The following is a 14104-nucleotide window of genomic DNA, read 5'->3' on the forward strand; positions in this document are numbered from 1 at the left end:
TTCCTTCACAGGTTGGTTTGGTTTGGTTTCATATATATATATATAATTATATTATTATATATATTATTATTATTATTATTATTATTATTATCTTCATCATCATTACCTTTATTATTATTATTATTATTATTATATATTTTATATTTATCTTTATCGATATTTATCCGTTTAACAGTCTTTTCAATCATAATCAATATATAAAATAGGAATAAAATTTATCCCAAAATATTAATTTCTTGATTCCATTACTATTGTCAAATATTTATTTGCTATAATAATATTATTTTATACATTCCGAAATCGGGGCATTACAATCCACTCCCCCTTAAAAAGATTTCGTCCCCGAAATCTAAACTCAAACACATAACAAGGCAACTTAATTAAACAATTGTAGGTATGCCTTGAACATTTCTTGTTCTACTTCCCACGTGGCCTCTTCCGCTCCATGTCTGGACCACATTACTTTCACCATACGAATATCTCGATTCCTCATGGTTCGGACCTTTGTGTCCATGATCCACAGAGGCTTTTCTTCATACGAAAGATCTTCATTCAGCTCTATCTCATCTGGAGATAAAATATGAGAAGGATCTGCAACATACCTACGAAGCTGAGATATATGAAACACATTATGGATACGCTCCATAGAATTTGGAAGTGCCAACCGATAGGCCCAATCACCAACTCGATCGACAATTTCATAAGGTCCAACATAACGCGGACTCAATTTTCCTTTAATCCCAAACCTTCTAATACCTTTCATTGGGGATACTTTCAATAAGACAAAATCTCCACTTTGAAATTGACCCTCACGTCGGGCTCTATCGGCATAACTCTTTTGACGATCTTGAGCTGCCTTCATCTTTTCTCTGATAATTCGAATCTTATTTTTCGATTCCTCAATCATTTCCGGACCCAGTATCAGTCGATCACTCATATCGTCCCAACTCAAAGGAGTTCTGCATTTTCGACCATAAAGAGCTTCAAAAGGAGCCATTCCGATACTTGCTTGATGGCTATTATTATATGAAAATTCCACTAAATCCAAGTGGTCTTCCCAACTCCCTTGAAATTCCATAGCACAAGCTCTTAGCATATCTTCCAGAATACGGATAGTTCTTTCTGACTGACCATCAGTCATAGGATGGAATGCAGTACTCATATGCAACTGAGTACCAAAGGCTTCCTGCAATTTTTGCCAAAATCGAGATTGAAAACGTGGATCACGATCTGATATGATCACCTCAGGAATACCGTGTCGTTTAACCACATAATGAACATATAATTTGGCCAATTTCTGCATACTCCAAGTCATACGTACTGGAATGAACACTGCTGACTTGGTCAATCTGTCCATAATTACCCAAATTGCATCTGTTCCCGACTTTGACCTTGGAAGTCCTGTTACAAAATCCATTGCGATAGAATCCCATTTCCAGAGTGGAACTTCTAAAGGTTGTAGCAACCCCATTGGTCTATGATGTTCTGCTTTTACCTTTTGACAATTTAAACATCGTGCAACAAATTTGGCTACATCCTTCTTCATGCCCTTCCACCAAAAATGTTGACGTAGGTCATGATACATTTTATTTCCCCCCGGATGCACTGAGTATGGTGTATTATGAGCCTCACTCATAATCTGCTCTTTCAAATCATTTCGATCCTTTGGGATACACCACCTCCCGTGAAATCGAAGACTCCCATCTGGAGCAATATTAAAATTTTGAGTCTGACCGTACTGAACTTTCACTGCAAGCTCAACCATTTTATTATCTTCCATTTGAGCCGCTCTAATGCGATCATAAATTTCAGGCTCAACTTGTATCATTTGCAAATATCCCCGAGTCATACCCCGTCCAAGTACCTCAATTTCCATCCGCGCTAAATCTTGGCACAGTTCATCAGCAACTGACATGAAGCCCAAGTTATGCCTTGGTTTTCGACTTAAGGCATCGGCTACAACATTTGCTTTGCCTTCATGATACACAATTTCAAGATCATAATCCTTCACCAATTCTAACCATCTTCTTTGTCTTAAATTCAATTCTTTTTGGGTGAAGATATATTTCAAACTTTGATGGTCAGTAAATATTCTGCAATGGGCTCCATAAAGATAGTGTCTCCAAATCTTCAAAGCAAACACCACTGCTGCCATTTCCAAGTCGTGTGTCGGATAATTCTCTTCGTGAGGTTTTAGTTGTCGTGATGCATAAGCAATAACTCTTTGATTCTGCATTAAGACACATCCCAATCCCTGCTTCGAAGCATCACTATACACTTCAAACTCCTCACCTTCCACTGGTAAAGCCAAAATTGGCGCTGAAGTTAATCGATGTTTCAATTCTAAAAAGGATGACTCACACTCGTGATCCCAGTTAATCTTTGCATCCTTTTTCAGCAAATTAGTTAATGGTTTTGCAACCTTCGAAAAATCAAGAACGAATCGCCGATAATATCCTGCCAAACCCAAAAAGCTTCTTACTTCTGATTGATTGGTAGGTATTGGCCAATCCAAGATTGCCGCCACTTTAGAAGGATCTACTGAGATACCCTTTCCAGAAACAACATGCCCCAAGAAAGCAACCTCCTTCAACCAAAACTCGCATTTGGATAACTTGGCATATAACTTTCTTGCACGCAATATGTTTAATATTACATGCAAATGTTTTGCATGCGTCTTTTTATCTGGGGAATAGACCAAGATATCGTCAATAAATACCACCACAAACTGATCGAGGTATGGTTGAAAAATTCTATTCATCAACTCCATAAACGCAGCCGGGGCGTTAGTCAACCCAAAGGACATAACCGTGAATTCATAATGCCCGTATCTAGTCCGAAAAGCTGTCTTCGGAATGTCATGCTCTGCAATCCTTAGCTGATGATATCCAGATCTCAAGTCAATCTTTGAGAATATAGTTGCACCTCTCAGTTGATCAAATAGATCATCAATCCTCGGAAGAGGATATTTGTTCTTCACCGTGACTTTGCTTTAAATTCATCCCAAGTCATATCCACTTGGTCTACACCTGCAGCTTCTTCACCTAACCACCACCGATTTGCTCGGCCTTCCAAGAAATAGGCTCCAATATTAACTCGTTGATCTGGCGGAACCTGAACAACACGAAATATCTTTTCCATCTTTTCAACCCAAAACTCAAGGACTCCTGGCTCCACTGAACCAGAATATGTTGGTGGGTTATGCCGCATCACAGCATCAATGAAACTCCTCTGTTGAGGCATCATCGCGGCCATAAACTGCCGAAAGAAATCCTGACTAGGTGCCTCTGTTGGTACATGCGCTGGCACAGGATACTGTGACTCATCAGACGAAGGATCAAACTCTGGGCCTTGAATAGCCCTACGTACACCACCACCTCGAGAATTCGAGATACTGCCCCCAATTTTTCCTGATTCAATATCAATTCAGCACACAGCTAAACCAAGCATAACAATAAAAGATAGATCACATTAACATGAATGCACCCGCAAAACCCAAACCTCACCAAACCAATTCAATATCATTATTATTTTCAAAACCTTTTTAATTCAAAGAGCCAAAATCTATCAAACCTAGGCTCTGATACCAACTTGTAACACCCCCAGTTGGCTCGTACTGGAAATGCTACCGCCACACTGCATCATGAGGTCGTCACCTCCTACTTCGGGCCCCACAACACAGTGTTAAGGCTAAAATTAATTATATAAGCATTTTATTATTCCCAAAAAAACAAGTTTATAAATATTTACAAAAACATACTCCCAAAACGGGAGGTTTTTCTAGTTAGAATTTACATATAATACATCAGATGCAGTTCACTCATTCAGCCCGTCTTTCTATCTCCCGAGACGTCCCCTGTCCCGGAGGTGCCATGCGTACCTGAATCAAATATTTTTCTTAAAAGCAGTCTAGAATTAAATCCATTTTAAGAACTAACATAAAATATGCCATGTCATGCTCGAAAATAGAGTTTAATTTCCGTCATTTGCAAAATAAATGCCATGCCATGCCCATACTGAAATAATGTAACAATAATGTCAAAATCGACAACTCATGCACATATACCCATATACATATGTCAAAGTGAGCAGCCGGAATAACCTCGGCTCCATAATAACAGCTCACTAGACTATCATCAATAAATAGCCGGAAAATCCTCGGCTCAAGGAAGGACCTGGTAAACCCATAATAATATAACGGTCACCCGGTCACTCCCATATACCCACCATACGACTCCCGCAATCAATACATGGATAGTCGAGCGTTGTCGCCATTAACCACAAGACACCCCATAGTCTGTGATAGCGAAGATAGGACCCTCCTGTCTAGCCCTACCCCGTGTAACGTAGTAGAATCCGTGCAACCTGGAATCACCCGAAGGAAACCCGGAAACTCTACTCCTCCTCGCACGCCCTAACGGGATCGCGTTTGGAGTTTGGCATCTGATCCTAAACTACCGGTAGACCTCACTAGTAGCTACTCCAATGAGTGGAACAACACCGAACACGAATGATTAGACCAAATACGTCTCAACTGCAATGGGTCTAATCCCTGAATGACCGTGCGACTAAGTCACCCAGTTGTCCGACTACTATCGTCCACTATCGCCAAAGTGTTACGGTACATCGGGGTCGAATATCCTAACCCCAGATGATGCCCTCGCCTAGCACTACCGCACACGGCGATTAAACGATAGATCCATAAAACATATCCGATAAATCGTGCGATGTGTGCAGCATGTCAATAAGTGAATTTAATGAAAAGGGCTGGTGAGACGGCCCACCTATCCTCCTTTTTATAAATTCACCAACACGATCAAATACGTATATCAAATATCGTAAAACGAAGTTTCACACATGCATATACACACACATATATACATATATAGATGCACTGACCAAATGATTCCACATAATATCATATCAATATCAGAATCAGAATCACATGCAACATAAATACCTAATTTCTTAAAATTAGATTTAATTCCCTACTGCTTACCTCCTACCGATACTTTCTGGATTTTATAACTTCACCCAAATCTCCTCCAACGTACACCTGTCCCATTATTTACTCAAATCAGATGAGCTTTATGCTTATTCTCAAGAGCTACCTGCTTATTCAAAAGCTAATTTCTATAATTAACTCGTCGGGCTCCAAACTTTTATATTTAGTAGAATATGATATTCTAGCTATAAAATCCTTCTACCTCATAATATTTATATTGCCCGATTATTAAATAAAAATACGCAAAGGTATGAACAAGCAGGCAGGTGCGATATACTGCCGTTTTCAATTCAGCTCGGATCGATATGAAATTCTCAGAATATAATACTAGGACTACGAATAGGCTATTAGCTAAAGAAATTCGTCGATAAAATAGCCAAATAGCCGGTTATGAATTTTTTAAAGAATTTCTAATTTAATATTTCCAATATTGAAATTCATATTAAAATCCATAATTAAATTCTACGTATAACAAGGAATACAATACCGAAATCGGAATCGAAATCGAACGGCTAAATCTTTTCTTTCTTCTTTTCTTCTTTCTCTTCTTTCTCCTTCGCGTTCTTCTGCTTCGGCCTTCCTTCACAGGTTGGTTTGGTTTGGTTTCATATATATATATATATAATTATATTATTATATATATTATTATTATTATTATTATTATTATCTTCATCATCATTACCTTTATTATTATTATTATTATTATTATTATATATTTTATATTTATCTTTATCGATATTTATCCGTTTAACAGTCTTTTCAATCATAATCAATATATAAAATAGGAATAAAATTTATCCCAGAATATTAATTTCTTGATTCCATTACTATTGTCAAATATTTATTTGCTATAATAATATTATTTTATACATTCCGAAATCGGGGCATTACAACATTCATATAATTTTTAAGTAATTAAAGATCTCATTAAGCTTGGACCAGTAAAAAAACGACATGCTTAATCACATTCATATAATTTTCTTTCTACACGTTCTACGATTGATCTATGTTATTTGATTGCAGTGATATAAGTAATTACTGTTAATTTAGTGGTTGATAGTGGTTGATATAACATGTGTTGCTTTATTCCTATATTGTTGTGATTAATAAACCATATTGTTGCAGTCTTTATTTTCTAATAATTGTGAATTGAGCTCCCAAGGAACGTGTTCGGATACATATTAGATCCAGTGAGAGATTGTTAGATTTTGAATCAAATATGTGTATAAATATCTAGTTGAAATCATTATTTTTTAATCACATTATTTTAATTGATCTAATTAATACAATTAGTTATTGACTGATGTGTGTAATTATTGTAGAACGAAAGTATAGATACTCATGTGTACTATTCTTATTTTGGGGGTGATAAAATAATAATATTAATTAAGTTGTGGACATAATTTTCATTACAATTATGTTTCCGCTAAATAAATAGGGTTACTGTTAGGTCCTCGAGATAGAGTGTCGTATAGATTCATAATCTCTCTACAGTTTCTATTTTGCTCCTGTCAATGATAAAAAACAAGTTGACGCATTGATCTTGGAAGAACAATTCGATTAATCACCAAATATTCATTTATAACTTCATCTTCAGCTGTGCTTACATTTTAAGATTTTTGCAATTTTACTGCATGAAAATCGGGATAAGCGATGTATCGATTTTTTATGAGATTTGAAAATTCGTTTGGCAATATATATTTATTATGTAATTATTCAATAGGACGATGTCAATAGGAGCATGGACACTTGTCATTTTTTATTTTTTTTTCCGCATAAGTCAATGAAAGAGTTTTATAGTAACAAACAAGAATAATTACGTTAATTATAATATTTATTGGAATATATTGGAAATTTTCCATTATGTGAGTAGTTTGTTCTGAATTATTAATTATTATTAATGGTTCATAGTATGTTTGGAGATTTGAGAGATCGGTAAATGAATTTGAAATTACAAATGAGGTTATTTTGGTTCAAGTTTTGATCCAATAAAACTAATATGCAATTCATAATTTGGTCGATTAAAAAAAGGAAAAAAAAATTTAACGGTCACCAATATGTTCACATTTCTCACTCACACGTATTTTCTAGCATATCACAATATTCCCGCATAAGCAAATTTGGTATTTAAAAATTTACTTTGTTCTTTTAGCACTATTTTTCAATTGCGATTCTTCGAAAATAATATTAATAAATACAAAATAATTTATACAAAAGTCAAAAAGTTAATAAAAACTTCAAATACTCATTATAAAAAGTCAAAAACTCAAATATTCAACCTAAAATAATATACTACCTCTGTCCCATACAAAGAGCATCACGTGTCTTTTGTGTAATTGTATTTAATGTTAAAAATATTTTTATATTGGTAGAATTTACTACACAAATGTCATTGTATTTGTAATATAAGAAACTAATAGAGGAATTTTTTTATTTTTTTTATTTGTACTTCGTATTAATATAATAATTAATATTCAAATATCAACATGCAAAAACTCATACTACTCTTCCTATTGACAGAGGTAATATTTTATATTTTTGACACAATTTTCCGTATCACACACCAAAAATCATTTCATCTAAAAACGTTGGTTGAACGGAGCATTATTTTTGCCAAATTTTTTTAAATTATGAGACTATCTACTTATATTTCTAAAATAATACTACCTTCGTCCGGCTATAAGGATGTCATTTACTTTTTGTTTGTTGATATTTGAATATTAATTATTATATGAAAACGTAATACAAATTAAGAGAAAATAACAAAAATACTTTTATTAGTGTCTTATAATACTATTATAATGACATTTGTACAAAAAATTATACAAATATAAAGATATTTTCAATGTTAAATACAATTATACAAAAAATAAATGAGACTTTTAAAACCGGACAGAAGGAGAAAGTAATTATATGTAGGAGTAAAAATAAATTTTTCCTTTTTATTAATTATTTATTTTAAAGATAATATTTGTTTTTCATTTATTTAATATACTATATTAAATAATTATTTATATTCAAAATTTATATTATTTTAAAATATAACCAAATAAATTGGCAATCTTCTGCTGCTTTTTGTCTTTGGACAAATTCCAATGGATTAAAAAAATCCATTCACATATTCAATGATCATTTTTTCTTTTACAAAGTGGGAATCGGAGCCGCTATTGGAGTGAGTTTACTCTAGCTAAACTTTCGACCGAATTTAATAGTTTACAAACTAGATTCAACAAAGCAAGTCACACTAAGCGAACTATGTGGGATAAACAAGACCTGTAGGGGCCGGGGGTTTGACTGAAGCTGACAATGAGTCGATTTGTGTCGAGTTAAATACTTTAAACGAATTAAATAATTCAACAATAACCCGACATGTTTATTATAGTGTCGGGTTTGTATTGACCCATTTATTATCGTGTTAGGTTCGTGTTGACATATACATAATTAAGTCGAAATCATTTATTCAAATTTAATTATTTTTTGATGTGTTGTCGTATTATGTTATTTTTTGTTGGTTCTAGTGTAATGTGTACAATGAATTATGTTGAATTATTTAAAAGTGAAGTTAGTAACGTTTAAATTAGTACATGGGCTAATTATTAAACAATGATTATTTTACATATATAATAAATATATTAATTAATATCAATATATTATAATCAGGTTGCTGCTTCGGATTTGAATTGAGAGCCTTAAGACTTATTTATTATCGTATTGAATTCGTATCAACCCGTATATATAATCGGATTAAAATTCTTAACCCAAATCCAATTATTTATATCGGATTCATGTCAGTGTCGGATTCGTGTTTACCCGTATACATAATCGGATTAAAATTCTTAACTCAAATCCAATTATTTATTGTTAGAAATTTTGGGGGAAAATAATGAGATTGTCTTATTGGTCATCAAAATAAGGAGTCTATATACAGGCAATACAAAACAGACTCGATAGACTCGAATATAAGTAATCTAATCTATAAATAAGATCAAATCTATATCTAAATCTACTAAATCTAAAACTGAATATCTAAAATATCTCAACATCCCCCTCAAACTCAAGTGGTATAATATAAACCAACTTGAGTTTGATAAAAAATTTGAATATAAACGCAAAAAAAAAAAACATAAATAAAAATAATAGTTCACTTTCCATTGGAACCGGAAACATGATGACTTTCCACCCCGAAGCAAAAAATGAGATGACTCAACGGAGCCGAAAACAAGATGACTCCATCGGAGCCGAAAATGAGATGACTCTTCACCGGAGTTGAAAACGAGATGACTCTCCACATGAGCAAATAACGAGATGACTCAACTGGAGCCGAAAACGAGATGACTCCACCATTGCGGAAAATAAGATGACTCCACCAGAGCAAAAAAACGAGATGAGACAGATTTGCAAAAAGACAAGTTGCAAAGGCATTAACTCAAAATCACAAGACCTCCGGGTACAATCCAGATTGAATGTATCCGGAGAAATAGGGGTTGGTAGGCTATATCTACGTCATGAGAAACATAGGCTCTGATACCATGTTAGAAATTTTGGGGGAAAATAATGAAATTGTCTTATTGATCATCAAAATAGGCAATACAAAACAGACTCTATAGACTCAAATCTAAGTAATCTAATCTATTAATAAGATCAAATTTATATATAAATCTACTAAATCTAAAGCTGAATATCTAAAATATCTCAATATTTATATCGGATTCGTATCCACCTGTATACATAATTGGATTAAAATTCTTAACGACTATGCAATGATCATTCCCTTAAGCAATTTGCTGACAAAGAAGAACGGAAGCATATGATGACACCGCGCAATACCTATTGCATCATTTTGCAACTACGAACAAAAACCAACCCCACTTTCATCATCTTCTTCCATTACAAAAAGTAATAATAATAATAATAATTAACAAAAGCATGGAGTTTGTGATTGTTTTTATTTTTTCTATTATACAATACAATTCTTACTATTATATAAAAATAATACTCATTCCATCACCTAAAAATGCTCAATTATTATTATTATTATTATTATTATTTTTTGTATAAATATATATATATATATTTTTGGTTATTTTTTGGTTTTTATAATAAAAATTATATATGTATAATAATATATTTTTTATTAAAAAAAAAATTAAACGCAAATTTAATAGACAAATGAATCTTCAAATATTTTACCCGACTATTATTTAAAATAGAATTCAATATAAAATCAAATAAATAGGATGAATTCATTTTTTTTATTTTTAATTTGATAATATTTTTTTAATGTACTATGAAAAGATCGAATTAATGTCTTATAATATAATAAAATGATATTTATAATATATATATAAATATTTTTAATATTAAATATAATAAAATGCAAAAGTAATTTTGACTTTAGTGAAGGAGGAGTAATACAAAAGTGGCACCAAATTTAGGAAGGCAAGCCAAGGGATCAAAAAAGAGTTGGGAATAAAATTCTGTTTCGCCTTTTCTTCTCTTTCTTTCTTTTTATTTATCAGCAAAACTTGTTTGTCGTCTTCTGAAGTTTGGGGGTTCTGAAAAAAGGCGTCCACCTTGTGCTTCTCGCTCGCTTGAACTTTGCTTGCTGCTCTCCTCTGCCGTGGTGTTGCGAGGGTTCTGTTCTCTACTTGCACTGTTGCACATATATATCATTAAAAAGGAGCTATCAGAAATCAATTGAGTGAGGAATTGAAGTTGGAATAGGGATGGAGATGATGTTCTACTATCAGCAGCTGGGCAGGACCACTTACCAGGACTCTCTCAAGGTTTTGGAGTCCGATATTGAGCATGCAAATGATTTGTAAGTGACAAATGTTTTGCTGCTTCTGGTTGGGGGCTTGTTTTAGATTTAGTCCCTGTGATAAATTCTTGCATGTGCTGTTGCTATTTATTGTGTTTGGTGGATCGGATGATTTGAAATTAATGGTTTCGCTTTTGCTGTTAGGGTTTTTGGATTGTGTTTTTTACTATATATAATCGTGAAATTAGCAGAGTGAGTTTCGATTCCTGCGATCGTTTGGTTGGTTCAATTTTCAGTATTTTAACTATTGTAGTTGGTTGGTTCAATAAGAAATTAATGTCCATATTTACTTACTTCCAAGATTGGCAATACAAATACAATCCAGAGGAAAATCGGTTCTCTAATTTGCAGGTTTCTTTTTAACTCTCATGATATTTATCATTTGACTGTCTTGGAAATTAATCGATCATCAATTATGTGTCTAGGAGTGTTCATTTTGTCAAGAAAAGGTGCAGCCACAGGTAGTTTTTTGCCTTAAGATTGTCTTCTTTCATAGATGATAAGTAAACTATTCATCACAATATGGGTGTGAAGTACTGTATTGTTATTATTATGGTTGAAAGAGAAATTGTGTGTTTTGGTATGTTGTTTTATGTACCTGTGTTTTGGGTTTCGATGTTTTTGAGCTAAAATAGTAGTTCAGTTTGGAGAAGATTAAAGATTTTGTCAAAAAAAGGGAAAAAACTACAAAGAGAACAAACTTAAAACATTTGCTTTTATAAGCTAGATTGAAAGTTTAAACAGTCTATGCTATTGCTTGGCTTGCTCAATATGTATGCATATATATATATATATATCTAGATACATACGTGTGAACGGAAAGGCACGGGCCACGTCTTTGTTTAGTTGTTACATCTGTTTTTTCCGGTTTGTGTACAGATCCAACTGTATGTCATAGTTGTCGTTTTCTGTTGTTTTAGAGCCGCAGCAATTCCAAGGGGTAAGGGAGGAACACGTCTGCAAATGAAATTGGTCTACAATCACTTGGCGCCGTTCTTGATGTTTTTCCTTCAGTGGATCAACTGTTCTTGCACATGTTTTATGCCGAGATATTTCAACTTCTTTCACGTGCTCATTTACAAGGTGAGCTGAATTTGGTCTACCCATGCTTGCGCAGCTGCATTATGGATAACACCGCCATTTTCGGTTTTTTTTCCTGGTTCTGATTCGTTTGGCAGGTATATGCTGATGGAAGGCCGAAAATGTCGACCCATGGAAGGAAGGCATCCATTAAAGACTTTTACGGTTTGTCTGTTCAGTTCATTTGTTTGTTTGTCGCCGAATTTATGGAAAAATATATATATATATCTTATTGGGCATTCAAAACTTTCAGCTATTATATTGCCGTCACTCAAGCAGCTCCATCTCGACTCAACAAAGCAGCAGCAGGACAACCAAAAGAATCTTCTCCTGAAAAGTATTAGCAAGAGACCGGATCGAGAGGGTAAGCACGCAAATATGGAGTCGGATAGAGATGATGAATGTGGGATATGCTTAGAGCCGTGCGCCAAAATGGTCGTGCCGAATTGCTGCCATGCAATGTGCATAAACTGTTATCGAGACTGGTAAATATTATCAATACATGCGTAAATGTGTCTTCATCGTTTTTAAATGACCATTTCAACTAAAATTTTAAGCTAATATAAGAATATGTATCATTAACTTCACATTAATTAGAGTTGTTAAAGAGCTGAACTGAATAAAATTTTAAGTATTTGTGTTCGTTTCACTGTAAGAAAATATTATTTTTGTAATGAGATTTTTTTATCCTTAAATCTACTTTTTCCGTTAGTAATGACACTAGAGACGAAATTAAGAATGAAATTACATTAGCTATGTGAACCTTAGGAACAAAATTTCGTTACAAATATACTATTTTTTTGTAGTGTTTGTTAAAGAATTGAACCGAACAAAATTATATATATAATATTTTATTTTATTTTATTTTAATTAATAATTTCGTATATATATTACAAATATGTCATTTTAACAAACATTCGCGAACAAAGCTCGGATTTGTTCGATAACAAATCGAGTCTATTTATATTGTTCAGCTCGGTTGATTTGCGTTCGCGAACGAGGTTAAATTGAGCTGAATTAAGCCAAGTTCATGAACGACTTAGTTCGTTGAACAGCTTACATATTATATTCTCTCCGTTCGGCTCTAAGAGTCTCATCTATCTTTTCTGTCATTTTACTTAACATTAAAAATATCCTTATATTTGTATAATTTTTTGTACAAATGTCATTATAATAGTATTATAAGACACTAATAGAAGTATTTTTATTATTTTCTCTTAATTTGTACTACGCTTTCATATAATAATTAATATTCAAAAATCAACATGCAAAAAGTAAATGAAACTCTTAAAGTCGGACGGAGGTAGTATATTCTTACAAAAATCAATCATTTGCCGTGTTCATTCTTTAATTAACTTTCAGGAGTGTTAGATCGGAGTCGTGCCCATTTTGCCGGGGCAGTCTCAAAAGAGTGAAATCGAGAGACCTGTGGGTTCTGATGAGCAAGGACGAGGTGGTCGACCGGGAGGCTGCATTCGCGGAGGATCTACGCCGATTCTACCTTTATATTAGAAACTTGCCTAAGGATTCTCCGGATGCTTTATTCTTAATGTATTATGAATATTTGATATGATATTTGTGTATATAGTAAACTATGAGGAGGAAGACGAAGAAAAAGAGAAAGAGTTGTTTTGAAGCCACTGCTTAAATGTAAATAACACCGGCTTAGACATTCATAAAAGCTCTTTATCTTTTGGTGTATTTGCGTGCTATTATCTTTTGAGTTTTGATGTTTATAAGTAAAAATAATTACCTAAAATGATATTTTGTTCCAAGAATATGTTAATTAAACATAATCTTATTATTACTATTTCTTTATTATGGAAAATTGTGAGATTATGTAGCCAAATAATGAGTAGTAATAATAATTACAAATGGTCACTCTACTTTGATTTTTATTTTGGTTGTGAGATGATTTTTTTTTTTTTTTTTTTTTTTTTTATGACGTGAGAAGTCGTAGTCGTTACCGAAGCCCACCCTTGAATCACGAGTTCACGCGCATACCACTAAGTTATTCCTTACATTGTAGTAGAGCAGTTAAACGAGTCGAGCGAGCTCGAGTATTGGTTGTTCGAGCTCAACTCGAACTTGTTAACGGTATAGGCTCGGCTCGTTAACAGTTCGAGCCAAAATAGTGCTTTGAGCTCGGTTCGTTAGGCTCAAATTCAAGCTCGAGCTCGGCTCGTAGCTCTGTTTGA

General features: G+C 33.5%; 1 protein-coding gene and 1 long non-coding RNA gene across 2 annotated transcripts; one reads left to right on the forward strand and one right to left on the reverse strand.

Annotated features, from left to right (window-relative positions):
• Positions 1-2990: 2990 nt before the first annotated feature.
• On the reverse strand, positions 2991-5582 carry LOC127241344 (uncharacterized). The gene is made up of 3 exons (XR_007836504.1): positions 5493-5582; positions 5000-5056; positions 2991-3880 (listed from the first exon to the last, which is right to left on the reverse strand). It is a non-coding gene; the product is annotated as an uncharacterized LOC127241344 (long non-coding RNA).
• Positions 5583-10492: 4910 nt separating this feature from the next.
• On the forward strand, positions 10493-13607 carry LOC127241177 (E3 ubiquitin-protein ligase AIRP2-like). Its single transcript, XM_051260097.1, has 5 exons — positions 10493-10826; positions 11747-11909; positions 12005-12071; positions 12160-12391; positions 13269-13607. Exons 1-5 carry the CDS (start codon positions 10732-10734, stop codon positions 13477-13479), a joined length of 768 nt encoding a protein of 255 aa, XP_051116054.1. The 5' UTR covers positions 10493-10731; the 3' UTR covers positions 13480-13607.
• The last annotated feature ends 497 nt before the right edge of the window (positions 13608-14104 follow it).

Source organism: Andrographis paniculata, unplaced genomic scaffold (assembly GCF_009805555.1).
Source record: "Andrographis paniculata isolate CXL003 unplaced genomic scaffold, ASM980555v1 Contig82END, whole genome shotgun sequence".
Taxonomy (NCBI): domain Eukaryota; kingdom Viridiplantae; phylum Streptophyta; class Magnoliopsida; order Lamiales; family Acanthaceae; genus Andrographis; species Andrographis paniculata.

Bases quoted from the DNA above. Each gene is read 5' to 3' on its own strand.
- LOC127241177 (XM_051260097.1), top strand. From the start codon at position 10,732: ATGGAGATGATGTTCTACTATCAGCAGCTGGGCAGGACCACTTACCAG. The intron at 11,910-12,004 runs GTGAGCTGAATT...TTCGTTTGGCAG, and splicing joins TTCACGTGCTCATTTACAAG to GTATATGCTGATGGAAGGCC. The intron at 12,392-13,268 runs GTAAATATTATC...ATTAACTTTCAG, and splicing joins ATAAACTGTTATCGAGACTG to GAGTGTTAGATCGGAGTCGT.